Source organism: Sceloporus occidentalis, unplaced genomic scaffold, assembly GCF_023333645.1.
Source record: "Sceloporus occidentalis isolate IW3139 unplaced genomic scaffold, rSceOcc1.0.p SCAF_54, whole genome shotgun sequence".
NCBI classification, from domain to species: Eukaryota; Metazoa; Chordata; class Lepidosauria; order Squamata; family Phrynosomatidae; genus Sceloporus; species Sceloporus occidentalis.
Window position 1 is genome coordinate 474,454 of NW_028317034.1, and position 27,835 is coordinate 502,288.

At 37.2% G+C, this 27,835-nt stretch overlaps 1 protein-coding gene across 1 annotated transcript; it reads left to right on the plus strand.

Annotated features, from left to right (window-relative positions):
- Positions 1-1,313: 1,313 nt before the first annotated feature.
- Positions 1,314-27,835, plus strand: LOC149288009 (NADPH oxidase 3-like). Its single transcript, XM_089492140.1, has 13 exons — positions 1,314-1,358; positions 2,936-3,031; positions 3,116-3,226; positions 3,809-3,893; positions 11,716-11,861; positions 12,624-12,805; positions 14,789-14,918; positions 15,919-16,011; positions 18,374-18,627; positions 21,707-21,869; positions 23,281-23,427; positions 24,857-24,981; positions 27,709-27,835. Exons 1-13 carry the CDS (start codon positions 1,314-1,316, stop codon positions 27,833-27,835), a joined length of 1,704 nt encoding a protein of 567 aa, XP_089348266.1.

Genomic DNA, 27,835 nt, shown 5'->3' on the forward strand with positions numbered 1-27,835 from the left:
GCATTTAATAGAGCACTCTGCCTCCTGAAATGCCTTATACCTCCCTATATGCCACTCTGCCCCATAATATGCCTTTTAACCCCCTAAATGCCAGAGTGGCATATAGGGGTATAAGGCATTTCTGGAGGCAGAGTGCTCTATACAATGCCTTTTAACTCCCTTAATGCCACTGCCTCCTGGAATGCCTTATACCTCCCTATATGCCACTCTGCCCCATAATATGCATTTTAACCCCCTAAATGCCAGAATGGGATATAGGGGTATAAGGCATTTCTGGAGGCAGAGTGGCACATAGGGGGTCAAAAGGCATATCATGGGCCACAGTGCCATATTGGTGTGGCAAGCCTGGGGGCAGATGTGCGTAACTGGGGGACAGGTTGGAAAATACAAGGAAATAAAAACAAAAAAAATATTTTTCTCAATCATAGCTTTATTTAAAAAATAGTTTACATGAATTAACTTTTACTGGCAAAACTTTTTTCCTTTAGGGTCGTCTTATATTCAGGCTTTTTCTTTTTTTTCCTAAGTTAATATTCAGATTTTGGGGGGTCGTCTTATAATCAGGGTCGTCTTATAATCGAGCAAATACGGTAGTAGTAAATCCCCTTTAAAAGTAATTATATTTTTCCATCCTGCTCTTATTTTCAGGTATGCAACTCATACTTCCAGACTTAGTAAAGCTAACACTATTTGAGAAGCTTACATGTTTAGACTTGGGCACAAAAGATGTCACAAAGAAAATAATAAAACAAAATCTTTTATAAAAAATAGTGACTTCAATTACTAGGTTCAACCAGACAGAAGCGTCTGACTTTTGGTCATATATTGTATTCTCACCAGGACTTATATTATATGGATCAAAAATGAAATAATTATTTGTTAATAAAACATTAATATTAATTTCTGTTTAAAAGCTTGTATATTCTACTTGTGATAATTCCAGTGTAGGGGTAAAATGTGTTATTAAATATATTTTACGGTAGCACATAGTACAAATCATCATATTTTTCAGGTTAGTATTTGAAGTTTTATTAAATACAGGGAAGCTTCATCACACAAAGTAAGAGAACAAAAAAGCTTATTTTCTCAAAGGAATGATTGGAAATAGACCACCTTTTTGTTTGTCTTGATCACGTGACCATGACAGACTGGTGATGGGCTTTTGGCAGATGGGCTTTAATTAGAAAATTCCAAAGAGAAGAAGATATGCAACAGTTCAAAGTAGAAGAACCGAAAGCAGACAAAAGTAAGGTGCTAAAGGTTTCTAACCTTATACAATAAATAACACTGTAGATCAGAATCCAAACTACAGGATGGGGTACTGGATTTTGAACGAAACCACAAATTTCATCATACTGGTAAGTAAACATGTGTTTAATATTTTACAGTACTTTAGCACAAATATAGTGTAATAATAATTGCTTAGGGACTTCCACGTTATTTTGATTGCTACAGATAAGCTTTTCCAGTAAATGTTTTGCATTAGAATAATCATAAGGTATCAGTGGTTAACCCTTTGCTTGTTGAACACCATATCTAAAGGTTAAAGGACTGTAACTGGTGATTACAACTGTGATTGCACAGTTAATTTATTCACTAAAGAGGGAGTTGGCAGGAGAGCTCACAGGAGAGTTGTGTTTTACTTACTTAACTTCACTGTATATTGTTAAGAGGTAGTCAAAGTGAACGTCTCCTGCAGGAATATTGTATAGTTAAATCTATACAATTTCTCTGTGTTCCTCATCCAAACTAATCATCGTGTAGGGCCAGCACAACTCTTCTTATTGGCGAAACGTATCAGTTTTAAATATTTCTTATATAAATAAAATATATTGAAATCTTCAGTCCCCCAGTGCCCCGCAAATTTATATGTGAAATACCTTGTACTAGAGCTAGATAACATGGTTAGATTGCTTACGGTATCACAGGGTGCTGCTGGGTTTAATGTGGAACCAAGCCATAAGAATAATTTCACGGGAAACATGAAAACGGTATCATCCAATAATGTAAGAAGTTAAGCAAAACCTGGAGTACTATAAATAATTGAATCTTCATCTTTTCTTTAAATGTTCCTTAGATTTTTTTTTCCAAATCCATACAATAACATGCAATATTTACTGCTTTTTTCAATATAAATTTGGAGAATTGAACTGAATTATGGAAAATAGATTGACTTACATTGACGTACATGTAAGCTATTTTTGGCTTTCAGCATAAGCATTATTACAAAATGGGCAGATACAAACTACATAGGAAGTCCATGTATCTATTGTTAATGGGAAAATGTCAACACTTTGAGAATATTTGATATGTTTTTAACTGCATGTATTTTATGGAGAAATAAATCTTCTTCTACAGTCCCATATTAGGAGTGTCATCTATAGGGAAATGTTCGAGAAAATAAGTGCAAAAGCACATTGCTTCATAGCCTGCCAAATGGATCAAGTATAATTCTATAAAACATGTCAATTTACGAAAGAATTTGTAGAAATGTCTCTTAATTCCTAAAACATATACATTTATACGGAACGTATAAGTGGCAAAAGGCAGGCTATGAGGCATAAAAACAAGCTATTTATATATATAGGATATCAGATGATGACTTCTAAATAGGGTTTTTTTGTCTCCAAAGCCAATGATTTTTCTAGTGCAGTAAACCCCATTCTGAATGTGTTTTAAGCCTTTTAGAGTCAACGTGCCTTGGTGCTTCGAAATAGTAGCAGTTCTGCTTCTGGAAAATATAGGAATATTGACTAAGGAACATTTGATTTCAAACCTTTGAAGACTATATGGCCATACTGTATCTCTACTTTGAAATTGAGGAGATGTAATGTTACCTGTTACTATTCAATAAATTGTTTCCCTTCCTTATTTTTCTATAGTAGCACTTATATGTTACAATGAGACACAACTCAACATTTTCAATGTGTTCTAGGTTGCATGGCTGGGATTAAACCTATATTTGTTTATTGACACCTTTATGTGGTATGAAAATGCAGATTCTTACCTCTACACGAGAATTCTACTAGGCGTAAGTATTATATAGACTAGACTTGAATTTTTCATTCATAAATGCCCACGTAACACATGCAAATGTATTCTTTTTTGTACACAGTCAACCTTGGCTTGGGCTAGAGCTTCCGCGATGTGCCTTAATTTCAACTGTATGCTTATCCTGTTTCCAGTGTGTAGAAACTTTGTTTCATTCCTCAGAGGAACAAGTACAGTAAGTTGTAGACTTCTTCTGTTGTATTGTGTTTTATGCTGAAAATATATCTTATTTTGAACATATTTTATTATACAACATAAAAAAACATATAAAAGTTAATTTTGTTATGCTGTATGCCTAAACTATCCTTTTGCTTGTTCCATCACATATTCTAAGACCCTTAGATAATAATTTTATATAGGAATTGCGTGGTTGTAACCAATCTCTGTGCTAGAGGCGCAAGCATGTTAACTTCATTTAATGCTTTCTCAGCATGCTGTTGCATGTATCCAACTGCTGGAGTGGCAGTAATTATGTGTCTCTATTGGCCACCGGACCACCAGGCATTTTTCCAGGTGTGCTAGATGGCCTACCTGGGCCTGTTAATGTGGCATTTGGGCTGATTGGAGGATACTAATGAAACTTTGACTGAAGTATTATGGGAAATAAATGATTATTTGCATTAAATGTCTAGACAAAGCACTGGATATAAGAAAATCTAAATAGCACAAAGACAAAATGTTAGATGATTTCAGTGCTTGGTTCAGTGACATGATCTCTTTTAAATATTAGTTCCTAAATACATTATTTTTATTGTAGTGCTGCAGAGGACATCCAAGAAGAGTTCTAGACAAAAACATTACTTTTCACAGGCTTGTTGGCTATATGATAGCACTGCAGGCAGGTACGTAGAATGGATATTCATTTAGTTTACAGTAACTGTAAATGTTTTGCAATAAAGCATTCCTACAGAAAGGTGAGTTATTGGAAATTGATTGTATTGTATTACATATTTTAATTTAACAATGCATTTAGCCAATTTATTAGAGCCAGCTGTAGCTTGTTACTTTATTTTTGCATGTGTATTTTTCTGTGTAATTGGTTTAAAACTGAGGAACTCTTTTTGCAGTGGTTGAGAAGTGTGACAGATAGTGGGTATAACTAGCATATTAATATCAAGTTCCAAAAGCCTTTCCTTTTCAAGTCGCTCTTACAAATGTGTCCATTAAAAGGTAGCAGTAACTCCATAAATGAGGAGGAATAATCTTGCAGGTCCAGAGAATAGGAAGCCAAAATTACTGTACTCATGGTTTCTAATATTTACATAGTGCTTCTTAATTCTGTAAAGCCAATTGCATGACTTACTTTAGTGTATTGAACTGTAAAGTGTAAGATTTCACTTCCATGAAAAAAAACGTATTGTAATGCATAAACCCAGAATTACATCCTAGGTACATTGACATTGAGGCAACAGTACTACAAGCAGCTTGTAACGATTAAAAGACATTTTAATTATTTTGGTCTCATGATTAACACATAAGTGGATCATATGGGGAAATGGTGACTGCACTGAAACAAGAGCCACAGCTTGACAGCATACAAGCATTGTGCAGGGTTTATATAGGGCTGCAGGCTATTGTGATAAGCACACCCTGATCTCGGCAGAAGAGACAGGATATGTGAGTGCATTTCTTTTATTTTAAATATTATTAAAAAGTGTAAGTCTGTGAGTCCAATAAGTGCATACTGACTGTTTATCAGGCAGTATTTTTTAAAGATATTGGAAGACATATACAAAATAAATGTTTTCCCTCTTTTAAGGTGTTATATCTATTTTTCCAATGAACTTTAAGGTTTTACTGATTAAAACTGTTTTCTCTCTTGCCCTGGAAAGTCAGAGGGTCTGATGTTTCATGGTTATATTTTTGTTTATCCCGGCCTAATTCTAAGATTTCTTTATATATATATATATTACACCCTCTTTGAATTCTATGGTTGTACAATGATGTGGCAGTCATACAGAAAATTATTACTTCAAGTTTTGGTGCTAAAAGTTCTACAAGCTATTGAATCATAAGGTGTACATAGTTTTTCACACATGGCTTCTCCATTTTGGCTTCATTTTTTTAAAAATAAACCATGAACACAACCATATAATTTAAAGAGGGTGTACCAAGGAATAAGGCAGAAAAAAACAGGCTTTATTGGAATCCCAATTATCGGGCTTTAAATCTAAGAACTAAAGTCGGCCATCTAATAACTGGCCGAAAGAGAATCCCAGCTGAACTAGTAGATTTACATAGATACCAAACAGAAGCTTTGAGAGTCAAAACAGAAATATTATGAAAAAAATAATAAGGCAGACTCCTTCATTGCTAATAAATTGAGACAGAGAGCTGTCAAATCAAATATTTCCTCTATAAAAAAATGAAAAGGTTTATAACCCAAAATCTATTGATACCTTTGCTAAGTTTTACAAAAATTTACTTTGACATGGATGTTTCCATCCATTTTTACAGGACCTCCATATTCCTGAGATTTCTAGGGAAGAAGTAGGGAATCTATATAACAACAAAAGAAGACTATTCAGTCTCTCAAATCTTGTAATTAATAATGATCAAGTAGAAGAATCTACAAAGCTATGCATTCATCTCCAATTGCAGCTGTTTTAAATGCAAGATTCTATGATTTCCCCATCACAAATGGAACAATGTCATTGTGCCCCTTATTTACTTTATGTTTTAGCATTAGAGTCATGAGCTATAGTGATTCTACAAAGTGTGGAGGTCTTGGGCTTTCAATTAATTACAGGTATAAAGGCTGAAATTAAATTTATTTGCAGGGGACATTTTAATTATGATCACTAATCCTCAGAGATCTGTTCCATTTGCTAGACACATATCGTAGAGCGTGATATAAAATAAATACAAAGAATGCTCAACCTATGAGCATCAATTTGAAACCTAAAACTGTGAATATCTTAAATCAACAATTTGATTTTGAAATGTTCATCTATTAAACAAGAGCTTTGTATTTGGGCTACTTCCAATCTTTTCTGGTCTGATAGAGTTGCTGCTGTTAAAATAACAGCTTTCCCGAAGATTTTGTATACATGACGTATAATTCCTTTAGGGATTTCCAAATTTATGTTATCATAGTGTAATAGAATTGCAGATAAACTCTTTCTGACTTCTGACTAATATGGGTGGACTGGGTCTTATCATAAGGTGGCGATCACAATCTATTTTACTTAATTCTACACCAGATAAAGTTGATTTGAATATGTTATGATATGGGGAATATTTTAGTTATTTAGAAGTACACCAATATATCTCCTCTCATTCAGATCTTCTTTATGGAGGAATTTGGTCTTTAATCAAGGCTCCTAACACCTGAAGAGCTATTTGCTATACTTTTTTACAAAAAACATTAATGCAAGGTAAACTACATTATATGATATAAATGGAAAACAATTTACAAAAATTAGGATAACATTTTGTTCTCTCTTTCCAAAGTTTCTTGATGTGCCAATCATCTACAGATTTCTAAGAAAGTTTTGTTTGGTATTGCACTACAGATAAATTACACTATATGCTTCTAGTCATAACTTCTACATGTTGGAAGAAGTGTGGAGAAAAGGGGGACATTTTTGCATCATTAGTCACAAGATTTTAACCAATGTGGAATAGTGTTTTTTAGGGCTGAAACAACTAATCGATAAAATCGATAATAATCGATAATGAAAATCGTTGTTCATTATCGATTAATCGAATCGACTTTTATCGATTATAAAAATTATAATCCGACCTCAGAGATCGGATTATAACACTAGAATCCAGATCCCCCGCAACACTGCAGGGGACCTGGATTCCCCTCACTGTCGGCCGGTCTCTCACTTCCGTCTCTCTCCCCCTCCCATACACCCCTATGACTCCTCCCCCCTCCCATACATCACTCTGCCTCTCTACCCAGCTCCGTTACTGACTTCATAGAAGCCTCAGCGTAAGTGAAGGGCAGTAACGGAGGCTGTCTGTGCGTATCGTTTAGACCCCCACCGGCTGACAGAGGATCATCCTCTCTGTCAGCCGGTGGGGGTCTGCATCGCACAGACAGCCTCCGTTACTCACCTTCACTTACGCTGAGGCTTCTATGAAGCTGCAGTGAAAGTTCCTGTCAGTAACGGAGCCGGGTAGAGAGGCAGAGCGGTGTATGGGAGGGGGGAGGAGTCAGAGGGGTGTATGGGAGCCACCCTCCCATACACCACTCTGGCTCCTCCCCCTACCATTCGGCAATGTGCCTCTCTACCCGGCTCCCTGGTGTCTTGTGAACCTCTGTGGCTGACAGGAGGCAGAGTGGAGTATGGGAGGGGGGAGGAGGCAAAGTGATGTATGGGAGGGGGAGGAGCCAAAGTGATGTATGGGAGGGGGAGGAGGCAGAGTGGAGTATGGGAGGGGGCAAAGTGGTATATGGGAGGGGGAGGAGGCAAAGTGATGTATGGGAGGGGGAGGAGGCAAAGTGATGTATGGGAGGTTGGAGGAGGCAGAGTGGAGTATGGGAGGGGGGAGGAGGCAGAGTGGCGTATGGGAGGGGGGAGGAGGCAGAGTGGTGTATGGGAGGGGGGAGGAGCCAGATTGGTGTATGGGAGGGGGGAGGAGCCAGAGTGGTGTATGGGAGGGGGAGGAGCCAGAGTGGTGTATGGGTGAGTTATAGTGGTGTATGGGGGGGTATTATGAATTTCAGGGCATATAGGGGGTATAAGGCATATCGATATTAGGCATATCAGGGGGGCATAAAACATATCTGGGGGTAAAAGGTATATCAGGGGGCTCAGTGGCATATAGGGGGTATAAGGCATATCGATATTAGGCATATCAGGGGGGCATAAAACATATCTGGGGTAAAAGGTATATCAGGGGGCTCCGTTGCATATCACTGGCATATAAGAGGTATAAGGCATATATGGGGGCAGAGTGGCAAGCTGGGGGTCAGATGTGCATAACCGGGGGCAGTTTGGTAAATAAAAAAAATTTAAACAAGGCTTTTTTCTCATAGTTTTTATTAAATATGAAAAATAGTTAACATATGAATTAATATTTACTAATAACTTTGTATTAAGACCTAGTTTGAGAAACACTGTGTTTGGGTTCTTGTAGCTTTTATTATTATGTCAGTAAAATAAGAAGGTGAATAGAGAGAGGCCATTGTGATAAAGAGATGAAAGTGTAAATTGTATGTTTTTTATTACATTATTTTAAATTGAAAAAAAATTTAAAAAATTTATCCGATTAATCGATTAATCGAAAAAATAATCGGCCAACTAATCGATTATTAAAATAATCGTTAGTTGCAGCCCTAGTGTTTTTTCCTTACTTTCTGTGGTTCTATCAACTGGGATAATAGCTGCACCAGAGGAGGCTGTGCTGGAATTTCTACCAGATATATTTCTTATAGATTTTTAAACTACCGTATTTGCTCGATTATAAGACGACCCTGATTATAAAACGACCCCCCAAAATCAAAATATTAATTTAGGAAAAAACCAAAAAACCTGAATATAAGACTACCCTATAGGAAAAAAGTTTTACTAGTAAATATTAATTCATGTAAACTAATTTTCATATTTAATAAAAGCTATGATTGAGAAAAAAATATATTTTTTATTTCCTTTTATTTGCCAACCTGCCCCCCCCAGTTATGCACATCTGCCCCCAGGCTTGCCATTCTGCCCCCAGAAATGCCTTATACGCCCCTATTTGCCACTCTGCCCCATGATGTGCCTTTTAACCCTCTATATGCCACTCTGCCTCCAGAAATGTCTTATACCCTCCTATATGCCACTGTGCCCCATGATATGCCTTTTAACCCCCTATATGCCCCTCTGCCCCATGATATGCCTTATACCCCTATATGCCACTCTGGCATATAGGGGGTTAAAAGGCATATCATGGGGCTGAGTGGCATATAGGAGGTTAAAATGCATTTCTGTAGGTATATATATATATATATATATATATATAACTGCTAACAGCAATCACACTCCTATCAAGCCAAGGCAGCCAGTAGATGCTGGAACCTGTGGATGATAGTAGTGTGATTACAGCCTTCCTATGCCATGCTACCACCCCCCTTACACAACCATGCTATCACACACACGCATTCACAAACATTTAAATACTCATTCATTCCATACTTGTGCAAAAACCCTCCCCCACCCCCTTACCTGAACTGCAGATCTCCCACTCGCAGACTTCTGCAGGGGTCCGGCTATGCGAGCAACTTCTCTGGCCCCGCCCCCAGAGGAAGGAGGGGGGAGGCAGAGTTATGTGAGGACTGTGCTAGCTTCCTGTTCTCCTGGACGCTGCTCGTGACCAAAGCCCGGTAAGCAGCCTGGCCCCAGCAGAATGAGGTCTGATTAGAAGACGACCTCGATTATAAGACGAGGGGGATTTTTCAGAGCATTTGCTCTGGAAAAAACCTCGTCTTATAATCGAGCAAATACAGTATTTGGCTCCAAAAATTGCATTAGTCAGAAACTGAAAGTACATTTCAAGTCCATTTCAAAACTATTAAAAGATATTTAGCATATTTCATTAGATATTTAAAATATGGAATACGTGACATTACATAATAAAGTTAAACAATTTGATCACATTTGAGCTCCATTGTCTACAGCTATTGATAAAGGAAGAATTTAGTTTAGATGCACCAGTTATTGATTCTTCATCTGAAAAAAATAAAAATAAATAAATAAGCCTTTATGTTTGGGGGAAACTTTTTGGAATATAGACATAATTAAATATGCCCATATCCAAGCTATCTAGTGATCAACTGCATTTCTATTTTCAGTGCTTTCTTTCTTTATTTAATGATGTATTTTATTGTTTTTTCTATTTTTCTTTTCTTTCATTATTTGACAATGTATTTGAGAACAGTATGTAGATTCTCATTGTTAGGCAAGGACTTTGATTGTACATGGAATTGTATTCAATTCTTTTCTGTCTATATGTGATTGGCAGTGCTTCAACTTTGTCAATGGTTTCATTGTATGTCACTATATTTTCTTTTCTCAAAACAAAAATAATCAATTTTCTTTGGACAAAAAACTATGACAGCGCAAGCTAAAATACCCCCTGCATCCCCCTTACTTCTTTTTTTTTTTTTAAATATATATATTTTATTATACAAATATAAGGTGCACAGACCAAACACATACAGTTACATACACATATAGCAGCAGGATCTTACAATTTAATAAATAAATATTAAATAATTAAAAGAAGTAAGAGAATGTTTGGAGTTCATGGAAGAGACTGGTAAAACAAATTGCTCGCAGGGTAATGAGTGCTAATAGCTTCCTTAAGATATGCAAATGGCAATAGTTTTATGTACAGGGCTCGTTTATATAAACAAAAACATATATTTTTGTGGCAGCGTGGTTTGCTACATTCTCATTTTATAGACTATACATGGCACAGGGATGGCACTATGATTTCTAGCAAATTATATTTGCAGCGCCCTCTCCTGCATAATCTGAAAAATAATGTATTTTATATTCCTTTAAGATTTTGAGAAATAAACCACAGAAATTATTTTTAAGAAAAATGTTTAAGGCAGATTCAGGGTTTTTTGGCATGTAAATTCGAGAGCTAAGGAGCTCAAAAGTAGCATTATTTTTTAATGGAAGAATTGACTGCTGCTTTCAAGCATTGTTTCACATAATCGGCTTCTTCCTAGCTTGCAATATACAAAGCTTACTTTATTAGCATCAACCATTATCTTGCTGCGTCAATAACAGGTTTTTCCTAATAGAGGTGAGCAACCTTGAAAGAAGTGCATTTAGATCTGTGTTTACATGCCAACCTTTAATTTCTCATCGGTTCTCACACTACTTCAAATGCAAGCTTTAATTGCTGAAATTGAAAAGGATGTAATTAAAGCCTGTTGGAGTTAGTGCATGTTCAAAGAAGGATACGCAACAATGTTATCTGTAATCAAGGGCACAAATGAAAATCTACTCAAGGGATCAGTACTTATGTTGGCTTTTTGCCGTCACACATGCCTGTTTATAATGAATGTTGCTGCTGTGGTTTTAACATTCATCAAACAATGCACATGTGTATATATATATATATATATATATCTGTCAGATAGACAAGCTCAAAGAATGTTTAGGAATGGGGATCATTTTTAACATAAATCTTTATATGCTTAAATCACGATGAATTCTCAGGATTTTGCATTATGTGACTATAGCATAGTTCCACAACTAAATCAATTTACTGCTGTGCATCTCTGACCACCAGAGAAATTTTAAAAGATAATGATGATCCAAAACCATATAGTATTGCAGCTTAGAAATGTATATGGGATTGTTGCTAAGATTTGGACTCAGGGTCCAATATGGGGAGGGAGGGCAGCACTTACCTCCCAAATGGATGCTTTCTTTGCTCCATGAATGGGCTTTCTTTGCAATCCCTATTGATGATCGTGTAAGAAAGGGCTGGATATTACCTACTGAGCATTGCACACCGATTGTTCTTTGGCTGATCAATTTTCTGGACCACTTGGTTGAACCTTCCCTACGGGCTCAATGGTGCCATTCTTACCTGGGGTTCAGTTAAAGAAGGAAAGAAAGTCACCTTGTGACCCCTGTATGTTTAACTACACATTAAGATAAATGCATTGTGAAAGAAATGTAGTTAACACACATTTTATATTTCCCGCAGCTATCCACATTATTGCACATTTGATAAACGTAGAACGCTATCACATGAGTCAATCAAAGGAAGCCGGGGGATTATGTAACATGCTTTCTTACGTCGGAAACAATTCCAATGAGAGTTACTTAAATCCAATAAGAAATTATAACACGGTAAGTCGCATTTCTACATTTTAGAAAGGCATTCAGGTCAAAGTCCATTTAATCTATTTGAGGTGTCTAAAAGCTTGCAATATATATTGACAATAATAAAAAAAAAGCAAAATGAACATATACAATGGATTCATCTGTCATTAGTATCAAGACTGCAGTTTAACTTGCATAATGTATTCTTTTGTTCCAAGTGGTACCTTGGACTTAGTTGCTTCATTATAAATAATCACATACATTTCCCACATGCACAATTCCACGTTCTATTTGGTGTAAAATAGGACACATTCATGGGAGGAAGGTACGGCTTGCAGGTGGAACCCAGCATTTTGTGATAAAGGTGCTGTTCCACTTAGACATTAGCACTGCAGTCTCCCTTATACCAAGCAAATAAGACTTAGGAGATGTATAATTGTGTTTACCAGTAATTTATATGTGTCATCATCAAAACCATCATAGATGTTTATAAGAAGCAATTTCTTTGGCAACAACCTATCAGTGCCTTTTTAACTCACTTCAATAATTACAAATGAGGCAAAATGATACACGATTAAATAATTATGTCTGAGAAAGACTAAGAATAATTGTCTTAATGATATACATAGATAAATTCAGAGCATGTGGAGCAGCATTGTTGGTACAAATATTGTCTATAATATGAAATGACCTCCCTAATTAGACAATATTATAAGTTATGCAGAAAAATGAATAGTTATGATATCATTTCCTTTTTAACACTTAGTGACTTCTTGTTTTTCTCCGCAGAATATAACAAAAGAAGTATTTTTTACTCTTGCTGGAATCACCGGCTTTGTTATTACTTTGGCTCTTGTCTTAATTGTAACTTCATCTACAGAGCTGATGAGAAGGTCATTTTATGAAGTATTCTGGTATACTCATAACCTGTCTATTGTTTTCTTTATTGGCCTTGTTTTACATGGTGCAGGGTAAGTAAGCATGTCAGCCTCTGTGTCTGGCATATTAATTAAAACGTTATTTGCACTAAAATAAAACTATTAAATATTAATAAATATTTATTCAGTAATCAGGGTTGTCATTGAAGGGTACAGAAGGTATAGTATCACTGATGTATTCCCCACACCCTACATTTATACCTTCTACATAAGCTGTACCTAATTAATCTAAATGCCTCTCCTAAAGAAAAAAATAGTACACCTGGTTGTGTTTTTTTCTTTTTTTAAACAAGGGGGCTTTGGGAGAATGCATGAAGCATTTTATTTTAAAAATGGTAGATTACAGGAAACACGCTAGCTGGCTTTTTTTGCTCGGAGAAATATAAGGAAAAAGGGGGGTGAGTCTTTCTTTTTGTGAGGACCCTTTAGGAGAGTAACATGAAGGGTCACGACTGGGTGCCGCCCAGGACCTAAGATGCAGAAGGTCTCAAAAGTTTTGGATGGTGGCCCTGAATTTAATATAATATAGTAATAGCAAAGCAAAGGCTGAAAAAAATTTGCTCACCTTACTGAATCTATACAGTTTAGCTTGTATAGATCAGTAGGATGGACTACAGCATTTGCTGAAAGATACAAGTGCAGAAACAGAGAAATATTAGAAATTGTGCGCTACATATTTTTTAAATTATTCCATAAAACATATATTTACAAGTTTATTTTACTTTTACATTTTAGTAATGTAACAGCACACCACATCAGTTTCCACCTCTAATGAGGGCCCAATATATTAATGAGGGGCAAATGCAGCTGCTTATATGGTAGTACCATCTATGGCTCTCAAGCATTTTGTTGACGGTAGTAAATGATAAGAAGCACACCATGACAATGTTTCATTTAACAATGTCTGTGACGAAGACAACACAGAAAATTTAGAAAGGTTAATGTAGGGTGCGTCGGCTGTGGTATCACTTCTAGGCACTAGGTGGTGATGTAGAGTTTTCCCATTAATATTTTCAATTTAGGACATTGTAGATGCATACAGTGGGCCTTCTTCAACTACCTATCTAGTTCATGGACTAAAAATGCCAAATTGTTACTCACTAGGGATTCAATTGTCTCTCAGTCTCATGCACATGTTTCGAACATAACTCAAAATTAACTCACAACAACCACAATTTCAATTAACAATCACGGTTTGTCTAGCAAAATTCTGGGCATTAGATTGAAATCAATTGAACAATAATGTTATTTTATGCTAATGTCCAGATCACCTTTATATGAAATCAAATCAAATTTTTTTACGCTCTCCATATTTAATTTCTGGGATGTTTGCAAGTAACTTGCAACACCATTATTGCTACTTAACATGGATGCTTTGTAGCACCTTTTTTAACAGTAAAATTATTTTCAAACAAACCCAAGCAATGGTGCAAATTGTGGATTATAATAGTTAATGTTTGTTATTTATTCACGCCCCCTTTTTTCTTGTTTATTCAGAAGACCTTACTTGCAGTGGACTGCTCTATGCATGTGTTGTCATGTTTACATTTTAACAATGCAATAACTGAGTTTACACATTTCTAAAAAATTCTGCACATGGTTTTTGATCATCTAGAAAATCAGACAAAAAATTATCAATTTTATATGTGTTTACATATGCTTAAGTAGCTTAAGAGCAAAAGTTTCCATTAGATTTCACTGTATTCTGATTTAACGGTATCTGTGTATTTGAACTGATTCTTGAAGTTATTTACTTCAGAATATCAGAATATATTTAAAAAAGGACTGTTATGAGAAATATTCGGTTGCAACTGTTAGTAAATTACTTCAAAATAATCTTTGTGAAACCTGTTAAAATAATCATATGGGAAGTTTACCGTAGTTAGATAATTTATAACCTTTCCCTCCTATGCATATAAATTGACTTGCCATTGGTGGATGTGAGAAAAAAGGGAATTAAGGGGTTGTAGGAAGAAAACAATGTAAATTATATCAAATTTTATTTTAATTCTCAAGACAGGTAGTACGTGGTCAGACATCTCAAAGCCTGTTACTCCATAACATTTCCTACTGTAAAGATCATTATGACAAATGGGGAGAAACAGCTCAGTGTCCATTACCAGAATTTTCTGGCAACAAACCTGTGGTAAGAATACTATATGTTTTAAACTATGCCTGCTGAATAAGTCTAGGAACTTAGCCAACCCTTTCATTGGCCACTTATAAAATATTATTGAGCTGACAACGATCCCAGAAGAAGCCTGGGAACTTAGCCAACTCAGATTTCAAACCTGTGTGTGTTATAAATAATGCTTACTGAAGTCTATTATTAAACTTTAAACAGAGTGTCAGCATTGAGAGGTGCCTTGCTGCAGATTATCTTTGCTTAACTGTGCATGGGCAGTGTGTTTTATTGTTTCTTGTACCGTGCCTACATTTAATCTAGTGCAGATCTAGTGGAGATTAGATGAAAAATTTCATGGCTTGAAATGTATGTGTCAAAATCTATCTATTTTAGTCCTCATTTAAACCGCGCATCTCATTAAATAGCTTTCTTGGCAGGGTTTCAAATGGTTTGAATGGAGCATGTTTCTATGCGTTCGTACGGCTAAACGTTAACTTGCCATTGTGATCAGGTCATTAAATCGCTTACTGTTGTGTTTTATGTTTTTATGTCCCTTGTTGCAGATTCCACTTTAGTCAGGTAATGGTATCGATATTTTAAAGTTATTCTCATAACTGCAATTACATTAGTTTTAATTAGTGATATGCTGCCAATTAATTACCATTATTACCATTTTCAAAGTTTATCTATATAAGATTTGCCCTTTATAGTTTTCAGGGTATATAGAAAGTTTTCTGCCATCTTTGATGATATTAGCTGCACATAATTTATTTAATGGGATAAATCTGTGTGTCCTGTGTAATTTGTATAAACTGCCTTTACTTCTGGTGCATGATTCACAATTCACTATAGATTAATTTCCCTTTTTTTTATTATTATAATATATTTTTAATCTGCCCCAAGATTTCATATTTTCAAATAAAACCTTAATTAAGAAAACGTTGTTACTTAATGGAAGATAGTTTAAGGAAAACAATTATCTAATGTAATGATTCCATTTTCTGTCTTTCATGTTTTTCAGTCTTGGAAATGGGTGATATGTCCTTTAGCCGTGTACACTTGTGAAAGAATAATACGTTTTTGGAGATCCAAACAAATGGTTGTCATCACAAAGGTAATTCTATATACTATTTTTTTGTTATATAATTTAATTAATTAGCACAAAATGTACTGTGATGCAGCACAGAGCAAAAGCAGTATCAGCACAAACCATTTGCAAAATCAAACATATCATTCACTCACGTCAGGCTCCGGGTTTAGGTCCCACAGCCTGTCTGTTCTACAGAAAACGTCACAATAGAAACAGCAATGCCGGATATTCAGCAATTTGGCGCTTATAGAAGGGAGTTACGACATAGCTTTTAGTAGATCACAATTACACAATTATTCTAGTCTTGATGTTTGAATAATTAGAATTTTAATAAAGACAGGAGATGAACAAATGTGAGCCTTCTGTCTTGCCATAAAATTAAAAAACAATAAAACATGGGAGCAGATGAGGATCATCACTGGCTACAGTACAGTAAAGCTCACCAACTCACATGGTGATCTGAATACACCTGCAGCATTCCCATTTGCTGGAGCTGATTGGAGTTAAATATATCACATGCAGGGAGATGTGTTCAGCCGAACACATCTTCTAGACACAAATTAGCCGGTAGCAGAGCAATGGGCAAATGTAGGGATTTAGCAGAATCTGTCATGTAAAGGGACCTTACAGCTATCAAATGCATTACAGTGCATATGATGGCTGCAGTGTCCCTTTAACCAAATAACTTGGCGAACCAATTTGAAGTCATGTTTTCAAATTGTTATATCATAAACAAACAGTTAAAATAAACCTACATTGATGGTATATTTGGTCTCTGCATGTAAAGTATATACAAACTCTTAAACATATACTGCATCTATCTAATATATCTATCTATCTATCTATCTATATAGATAGATAGATAGATAGATAGATATATACACACATACATACATTGCTGTGTATTTTCCCCTTCCCAATTTCTTCTAATTTTCCTTATTTGTCAAAAATGTTTCACATCATCAAACTATTTTAAAATTATACAATAATAACCTGAGTAAGCACAACATTTTTAAATGATGATTTCATATATTGAAGGAAAAAAGCTATCAAACCCTATTCGACCCATGTTACATAGTTACATACTTATCATGTCCAACCATTCCACAAACCTATACTAGTTGATCCAGAAGAAGGCAAAAAATTGTCAACTCAAAGGGAAAAAACTCTTTCTTCACTTCCAAGGCAGTCAGACTCAACATTTCCTTACCTTCTTTTACAAGTGATATCTAGTAAAACATCCAAATGTTTTTAATATAATAATTGAATATATGTGGAGTACATTGCCCCCATAGTTACCAAATCAACCAATTAACTAAATTTAATTGATAATAAGGTGCATTTTTTGATCTAATGAAATTCAAGAACAGATGAGAAACAAAATCTGACATCTATCAATCTAGAATAGGGTTACAAAGCCATTTCCAAGGCCCTGAGACTCTAGCGAACCATGGTGAGAGCCACTATCTACTAATAGAGAATACTTGGAACATTTGGTGAACCTTCCCAGGAGTGGTAGGCCTACCTAAATCCCTCCAGGTTGCATTGCTGCTTCAGGACATGGACCACTTGCCATAATTGATGGAACGATGAATTCTGTTCTCTACCAGTAAATCATGAAGAAGAACTTTGGACCATGAGTTTGTGGCCTATAGCTCAAGCATAGCTGGGTTATGCAGCAGGACAATGATATCAAGTCACAAGCAAGTCCACCTCTAAACAACTGTGACATGAAGTCAGTTCATGCTCAAAAACCCTCCCATGTGACTGAATTAAAACAATTCTGCCAAGAAAACTGGGCCAAAATTTCTCTACAAATATCGCAAATGTTTTATTGCAATCGTGGCACAACAAGTTATTAAGCTTAGGGGAGGCAATTACCTTTTGACATGGGTGATCTAGGTTTTGATTAATTTTTTAACTTCAATAAATAGAATGATCTTTTAGAAGCTGCATTGTGTGTTTACTCTCATTGTCTTACATTAACATTAGTTAGAAAATTTAAATGTGACAAATAAGCAAAACTAGAACAAATCGCAGTGGTGCATATACAGTATATGCATATAAAATGCTAGTAAACTTGCATATAATGGATTGAGTCCCTCCTGTGTTCTACATCAGAATACATTATACACATAGCTTACCCAACACATGTGTGTTTTTTTATCAGACATTTTTATTTTAAATCACCCTTCAAAATAACAATGCCCCTTTTTAATGAAAGGTGCTCTTTAGCGAAGAGGTCTAGCTGAGCTAGTTATGAGGTTTACCTCTTTAACTTATCCAAACTCTGACCATTCATCTGTTTTGCTGTAGAGTTGTTTCTATTTATGGTAACTGTAAATGATGGTAAAGTAGTAAAATGTGTGTTTAATGTCTTTTTTAGGTTGTTAAACATTCATCTGGGGTTTTGGAAATTCAGATGAAGAAGCATGGGTTTAAAATGGAGCCAGGCCAATATATATTCCTTCAATGCCCTTCAGTATCGCAATTAGAATGGCATCCATTTACACTTACATCAGCTCCAGAAGAGCAATATTTTAGTGTACACGTGAGAGCAATTGGTGATTGGACAGAACGGCTCTTTGCAGTATGTGGAGCAGACAAAAATATAAGTTTGGAACCATGGGAACTGCCAAGGTTTGTGGGCTTTAAGCTAAAAGACTTATGGAAGGTTTTAAAACACATATGATAAAAATAATACTTATGTATAAACTAAGGAATACAATATGTCTTATCAATGGTTTTAAAAAGAAAAATACATGTCAATGATAGACTTTTATGAAGAATCTACATCAAACTGGTATAAATCTCTCCCCATTATCTTCAAAGTAGTCCATCCAGCTGCTTTTATTCTAGATATATTTTCCTGCATATGCAATACTCAATTTGCCAGATAATTGTGTTAATGGAATGGTGAATTCCATGTTACATGATTGCCACAAATACATCTAAACTACTGCCTTTTATATTTACAATTATGATACAGTAACTATTGTTATCCCCCTATTCCATCTCTTTGCTTGCACCAATGTACCCAACAGCTCTATGCCACTGTTAGTAATTTGAGATTAAGTCAGTTTTAATGGAGAATATCCCCAAGCATATTTTTAAATCCATCAATGCAGAAGAGCCAAAAAAGAAACAGGGAAAATATATCTCTACTGTTGGAGACAGTCTCTTATAAGATAATGATGTTTATGAAGTGATATAAGGATGAGTGTCCAACTGACGTCACCCAGGAGCACACACTACAAGTTTTTCACCCTTCATTTAGATACTCAGGGCAGGTAACGCCTAATGCTAAGTAGAAATTCAGCTCGAATAGTCAGCCACTAAGCACGTGGTCAGACAAGCCAGGTATGGTACACAGATCAGGTCAGCAAGGTACAAAATCGCTAGGCAGAGGATAGTCAGACAAGCCAGGAATCAAACTGTGACGTTCCGGAATCAGTTTGCTAAATAGGCAAAACAGAACCATACTAGGATGAAACAGAATAGCAGTACCCGGTTTTTAAATCCCCCGCATCACTAGTGTGCCCTTTATTGCACATCACAGATGGCTCAGCAGCCCAACAGGATCGCACTGGCAGCCGTTGGGTAAGTAAAACAGAGACCTCGCTCCAGCTAGCTGCTTTTTGGTTGCCTGCAGGCCCAGGACTGGGACAAAAAATAGGCCTGGGCATTTCAGACTGAGCAGCCCATTTTTATGAAAAAACATATATGTACATACATATACATAATACTTGGTCATTCAACATTGGAAGCCTGAGGCCACAATTTAGTGCGACTAATCCTTGAAATAAATATTATAGAGTAAATAACACAATTCCTTATCTTTTCCACTATTTCAGGGTGATTTCAGGGCCTTGAATGTTTTGTCCCCTGAAGTCACTACAAATTCAGGAGGGCATTTTATCTCTGGATAAGTTAAAATGAAATAGTTCCCACTGTAAATTAAGGAAACAGATAACCAAACACACACACCAGGACAGGCTTTTCCCACACCGACGCCCAGACACACACACCAGGACAGGCTCTGCCACACCGACACCCAAACACACACCAGAACAGGCTCTGCCACACCGACATCCAAACACACACACACCAGGACAGGCTCTGCCACACCGACATCCAAACACACACACACACCAGGACAGTTAAAGAAAGAAGAAATGTTTCAGCACTCAACTCCCAGGAAGCTGGGAGCTAGCAGGAAAAAGGGCAAAACAAAAACAGAAAGCATAACAAAAATAGCAACGTTTCGGCCAAACAGGGCTGTTTGAGCTTGGCAAAGACCCTGTTTGGCCGGAATGTTGCTTTTTTGTTTTGCTTTCTTTGAGTAAAGTAACCTAAGGATTGGAAGCTGATTGGAGTGCTGGGGTTCTTTTCTGTGTTCGTACACACACCAGGACAGGCTCTGCCACACCAACACCCAAACACACGCACACACACTAGGACAGGCTCTGCCACACTGACACCCAGACACACACACCAGGACAGGCTCTGGACAGGCACACCGACACCCAAACACACACACACCAGGACAGGCTCTGTCACACCGACACCCAAACACACACACACAACAGGACAGGCTCTGTCACACCAACACCCATACACAAACACACACCAGGACAGGCTCTGCCACACCGACACCCACACACACACCAGGACAGGCTCTGCCACACCGACACACACACATACACACACCAGGACAGGCTCTGCCACACCGACACCCAAACACACACACAACAGGACAGGCTCTGCCACACTGACACCCAATCACAAACACCAGGACAGACTTTGCCACACTGACACCCGCATCCGAAGGGTTTCCACAGACGGTTTCACTCAGCCTGCCTGGGGCATCTTTGCCCCCATAACAGCCTGCCTGTGGCAACTTTGCCACCAAAACAGCCTGCCTGTGGCAACTTTGCCACCAAAACAGCCTGCCTGTGGCAACTTTGCCACCAAAACAGCCTGCCTGTGGCAACTTTGCCACCAAAACAGCCTGCCTGTGGCAACTTTGCCACCATAACAGCCTGCCTGTGGCATCTTTGCCCCCCCTTACACATCCATGCTATCACACACACATATTCATTCACTTGTTCACAAATATTTATTCACTAATTCACAGATAATCATTCACTCATTCAGATATTCATTCATACATTGATACTCATTAATTCCCTCATTCAGATACTGATTTACATATACTCATTCACAAACATTCATTCACTCACTCCTTCACAGATACTCATTAATTCACTCTTTCATTCAATCTCACATACACCATACAGCCTCCCTCAACCCCTTACCTGAACCGATGATGCACGCGCCGCTCCTGACTGGGCCTATTTTAAGGTAGGGGCCTGGAGCTGTAGCTCCATTAGCCCCTAAGTCAATTCGGCCCTGGCTGGCCCGGCCGCGGCCCTGCTCCGGCCCGGCCCACCGGGCAAATGCCCGGTGTGCCCGATGGCCAGTCCGGGCCTGGTTGCCTGTAGTGGATCTCTGCTTCGTGACAATGAGGTGATACTGAGAGTAGCACAAGGTCCATTTGTCTTTTTTTTTTTTCTAAGAATACTCACCTTTAGCATTCTTCAACCATGTTCCTTGTTAATATATTAAATAATATATTAATATATTAAAAAATAATCCAATTAAAACTTTTTGCAGTGCAAGCTACTGATTTTTTACATTCTGTATGTTATCAATCAAGGTTGGCTGTAGACGGACCATATGGCTCAGCAACTACAAATGTATTTGACTATCAAATCAGTGTATGCATCGCAGCTGGGATCGGAGTCACACCGTTTGCTTCAGTGCTGAAATCTATTTGGTATAAGTACTGTAACCCAAATCCACTGACGAAGATAGAAAAGGTACTAGAAAATCGTGTGTATCATTCTTAATTACCGGTTGCCGACATACCTTGGTTGCAAGTGAGTTATTGTTGTCCTTGCACATATTTTATGATTTATTTTCATCCCTTTGTCCTTTACTTGATAAATAGAATTGCAGACACCCTGGTGTCATCTTGAAGAGTACAATGTTTATAATATACACACACACTGTAGCTCTCCAAGGTTCCCAATTACCCAGGACAGTCTTACTGTGCTATGTCCCAGTACATTTCCCGATTATGTACACACAGTCACAAACCCATTTCCACCTCCCCTACATATAACCATCTATTGACCTGTCCCTTACTTGCCTCTAACAAGGACAATGGCACACAAATGTTTACTCTCTACAGGGAAAATTGACAATCTCACTTTACTATTCATATGATGGGCAAGTTTCTCCAGCATGAAATGCTGACCTGGCCCTACATAATACAAAATTCAATATGTAAGAATGTTAAGAAATCTAAATGATTTAACTATAGGTTACACAGGGCCATCCAAGCTCCTGGAAGTTCTCAGGGGTTGGATCTTTATAATTCACAGATTATTAATTCTACCACACACTATCACTTGCAATCATATAAATGGCAGCTCACCAAGGGAATTCCCTTTTACACTGGGAGGACCAATCAAAATTCATGTTACTGACTATTGCCATGGTGACAAACTTTTAGATTGTATGCCTAATCATTTTATTGAACAGTTTCAGGACTGCTCTGAGCAAATTGTGATTGCTTGCACCTCTGGTAAAATGTATTAACTCAACTTTACTTCAGCAGGAAATAAATGTAAAAATAGTATCAATGTAGTGGGAAGCAGGTTGACCGAGAGGTCTCTGGACGTGACTGGTGACTTTCTCATTGTCTAAGCCAGCTACAATTGGGTAGCAGCACCAAGTTCCAGGGGAAAATCTTCATTGAACCACACCGCCAGTCATGACATAACGGACCATTCAGTTTTTAATGTAACACAGACTTTATTGAGGAAATACATTGAAGTAACAGAACAAAAGTAACTCTGGGTGAACACATAGAAACACAAACTGAATGATCCACCATTACCCCTGGCAAATGGAGCATCAAGTATGGGGGGTAAGGGCTCGGTTAGTGGGACCAATTGATTTGAACAAGAGAAGTGAGAACACAGGGACCAACCCGGGACTTCTGATTGGGTGGAGACTGAAGGTAGCGACCAGTCAGAATGGTGCCTATAATCTGAATTTGGAGATCAGAGTGTATGTACCTGGAAGAATTCGGGAATGTGTGGAAGTTTATCAGGTGGGGGACACATCTATCATCGGGTACAATAACATCACAAGCATAACATAACAATCAGTAAAAAAATCATTAAAATTTAAGCAAATGCAATGTTTTTGTATTTGTTTTAGGTATATTTCTATTGGATTTGTCGGGATACACGTGCCTTTGAATGGTTTGCTGATTTTTTAATATCCTTAGAAGAAAAAATGACAGAACTGGGCAGAAGTAATTTTTTAATCTATCATCTTTTTCTCACTGGCTGGGATGAGGATCAGGTAATATATACATATAGGCAAATGCCATGTCAAATAGAATTTTATCTTCTTTCTGAGCATATATATATATATATATATACATAATTCTTCTGTTTACTGAGAAGTCTGCCTCCCCCTCACTTCCATCCCACCAACTGTTTGAACAAAATGATAGGGCTGACAAAGGGGGCAATATGTTTTACAACGTGTTTTACTTGTAGCCCACAGTGACCAAAAACTAATTTGGATATGACATCATATTCTTGCATTCTCCAACAGTAGTTGGTGTGCAGGACTCAAGGGAGTAAGTTTTAGGAGAGATCTGTCCCAGCGGCTGCATATATCTCCAACTCATGTGGAGAATGGCAGCTGTTAAGTGGGCCCAGGAGATAGCTGACATGGGGCTTTTAGGGTAAGCCTGAACACATTGAAGCAGACCCTTTTGCCGTAAAGATTTCCATGTTCCTAGGGTTTCTATTGCCTCAAGTAAACTGTGGCTCAATAACACTCTACTCCTGCATGCACTTGATGATTAACCTAAGAGCAAAACACTTATAAGTACCTAGACAGCATGATGTATTCTATATGATATTTAATTGCAAAATCTGTTTCTGGGATGGGAAATGCAACAGTCTAGTGTGTGGACACTACAGCCAAAAGACTAGAATACTCATGCTTTAAATTTACATGAAAGATTAGTAAATTCCCATCACCTAACAAATACAAACACCTAATATGTTAGGTATATTCAAGTAGAAAAAAACTTGCATAAGTATACATGGATCCAAACACACTGAGGCATGAAGAAGGGCTATCCAAAACACGTTGCTTTTAAAGCAGCACCTCACATCTTTTTTGTTTTCCCAGCTGTATCACTATTGAACAGATAGTGTGTTTGTATAAGTATTTTTTTTAAGTATATATTCACTTTTTATATCTGGAAACATTACCTGAAGTGATTTTTTTGTGGCATGTATACTTATCCAAGTGTTTTTCTACTTGAACATACATTATTATCTCCTTATATTTAATTTGTTTAATTTATCAATAAATTACATATATTTTTCTTAATTGAGATTTTGTATTTATATATTTATTTAACACTGTCCATTTTTGTTGACGTTTCCTTTAGTGTCCAGGTTATATTTCACATACCAGTATATGACATTTTACTTCCTGGTTTTTATGCTGGATAGGCTGCTTTTTTTACTATTTTGATATGAATTTATACATATTTTTCCCCAATGGGGTTCGTATAGTTAATTTTACACAGTGGTGTTTGTTACTTTGTATTGCTGTACATTTTTTTCTTTATTTGTGATATAGAGTTATCAGCAGATACTGAAAACATGTTTAAATATAAATATTTTACTATAATATGAAAACTTAAGAAAGGTGAAACAAAATGCTGCTGTCCAACATGGCATATGTATGTATTTATTTATTCTAGGCTGCACACATTGCTTTACATCATGATAGACATCTGGATGTTATTACAGGTCTGAAGCATAAAACACTCTATGGGCGACCCAACTGGCACAAAGAATTTAGTCATATAGCAAATAATCACCCAAGGTAATACTTACTGAGTTTTTAATGTACCAATTAAAATGTAAAGTGCTAGAGTTTAAGAGCAAGTGCTCTGAAAAATACCCCTCGTCTTATATATTCAAGGTCGTCTTATAATCAGACCTCAGACAGAGGTCTGACTGCAACACTAAGATCCCTAGCAGCGCTGCAGGGGACCTGGATCCTCCTGTCTGGCAGCCGGTGGACATCTGCACGCATGCAGACAACCTCCGCTGCTACCAATAACTACAGGGGTCGGAGCAGACGCAGCTGCGACGGGGCCCGTGCATCTAGGGGGCCCGGTGTGACCCCTACTTCCTGTCTCCTAGTACCGGTTCAAAAAAGTTTAGCACCAATCAAGGTCAAAAGGGCGCTTTCTAAACTATTTTGCACTGGGAAACAGGAACATATCGGGGTCATGTTACATCACATGACCACGCAGTGAAATCAAGGCTGCTCACGCACTGTGCGCCAGCAGCCAGAGACAAATGCAATAGCAGTGAGAGGTAAGTGGGGGCAGGAGGTAGGATATATGTATATGTGTTTTTTTATATATCTATGTATATATGGATGTGTACTTGTGAGTGTGTGAGCATAGATGTGTACGAGTGTGTGTGAATATGAGTAAGTATGTGTAATTTGTGTAAGTGTGTTTACATATGATGTATGTTGGAAGGGGGGAAAGAGGCAAAGAAGGCACTGACCAGTTGTGTGGGGGCAATGATGGCACAGACTAACTGTTAAAGCTGGGGGGCCTGGGGCAACACCAAGCCCCTGTGGTTTCTAGTTATTCCCCTGATTTAATGCAAAGTCAGTGAATAGAAGAAAAATCGAAATCAAATCAATATTTAGTGTGACCACCCTTTGCCTTCAAAACAGAATCAATTCTTCTAAGTACACTTCAATTCGGCAGGTAGGTTGTTCAAAAAATCATGGAGAACTAACCACACTCTCTCTCGTCATGTAATCCCAGATAGACTTGATAATGCTGAGCTCAGGGCTCTGTGAGGGCCATACCATCACTTCCAGGACTCTGAAGATAGTTCCCAATGACTTTGCTATATGTTTGGGGTCACTGTCTCTCTGATTGTAATGCATGATAGATAAGTATCTGCCTGTACCTCTTTCCATTGGAGAAGACATTATTTCTGACCAAATCCCCAACTCTATTTGCAGAAATGCAGTCCCAAACATGAAAGGAACCTCCATTATGGTTCACTGTTGCTGCACCTCTCATTCTTGTACTGCTTCAGGCTTTCGGTGAACAAACTGCCTTCTGCTACAGCCAAATGTTTTAAATCATCAGTCCAGCACCTGCTGCCATTTTTTGTCTTGTTGCTGTACCCTGTGTCGTCAGCAACCTCACCTTATTAGTGAGTTTGACTGTTCCTCAACCAGTTTCATTTCTCCTACACAGCTGTTTCTGTTTCAGTTAATGATTGCGCTTCAACTTACATGTGAAATTGATGATCATTAGCACCTTCTTGGTATAATTGTTTAATCATACACCTAAGTTAGTTTGTACATCAATATTGATGTATACTACAGTATACTACAGCTTCTCCAATCCACCCCACACCAGTGCATTTTCTGCACTGCATGATTGAATTGACACTTGCAGTATAGTAGATGAGCGATGAGCATTGAGCAACAATTTCAGTCTCCTAACACTGACTAACTGTCACTGACCTTCTCACACTCCAACTCTCATCAGTCTGTAACTGCTACTGGTAAGTTAAAATTGTGTCACTACAGATATACCAAAAGCTTGTCCCTTCCCCTTGTAAATGCTGATTGACCAGAGTAAAAAATTTAAGGAAAACCCCACAGGTTGATGGACCCATCAATCACAGCTATAACCTTCAATGAGACCTCCCCTGATTATTTTTGGCTTTTTCTTTCTATCAGGCATTGATATGACTACATACAATCCCTCCCACTTTACCTCAACAAGCACCAGAAGGACTTGTAATTGTCCAAATGTGGCAAATGACTTAACAAATCTTAACGACATTTTGGAGATTTTGCCATTGACTTTCGTTTGTTTTGTTTGTGAATCTCCTCATTTTTGGAGATTCACATGAAAAATGATTTCTCACAAAATTGGCAAATTTAGTCTAAAATAAAGTTTGTACAAATCCAAATCCAAAAGAACACCTTTCTTCGGTTCACTCACTATATATTGTGTTAAATAATGAAACTATTAAGTTGTCTATTTTTGAAAGCGTTCTTACTTTACAGCATTTTTTCACACCTACCCTAAACTTTTGCACACAACTGTATATGTTGTATAAACCCACATCATACACGTATAGTGGGAACATCCATCTTGACTTCCTATTCTTAGGACATGGATAATTATTCCTCCCAATTAGTTTATCCCTCTCTTATTAAGAAGTTATTTTTATTCGTTTGGTTTAAGCTGATCTATAAAAGCTGACATGTAAAATATGGTATCTACAAATATGTCCAGTACACTGGTACATAAATTAGGGTGACCACACCACACGCAAGTTCTTACAAAGGATTCCTAAACAACAGTACCTGGATGGACCCCTGTATAGCATGGAAACTTATTCCTATGTATGTTACAAGAATAGTATGTTTCAAAACAATTTGCCTTTACCAAACTAGCAATGTAGCCACTACATGAGTTGATCAGCTGAATTAATAGATAATAAATATGGAAAAATTTCTAAAAATGCTTTAATGTGTCCTTCTGTTCATTTTCAGCAACAGCATTGGAGTATTCTTCTGTGGACCAAAATCCATCTCCAAGATACTCAACAAGATGTGCAGTTTGTATTCTTCTTCTGATCCAAGAGGTGTTCATTTTCACTACAATAAAGAGAGTTTTTAA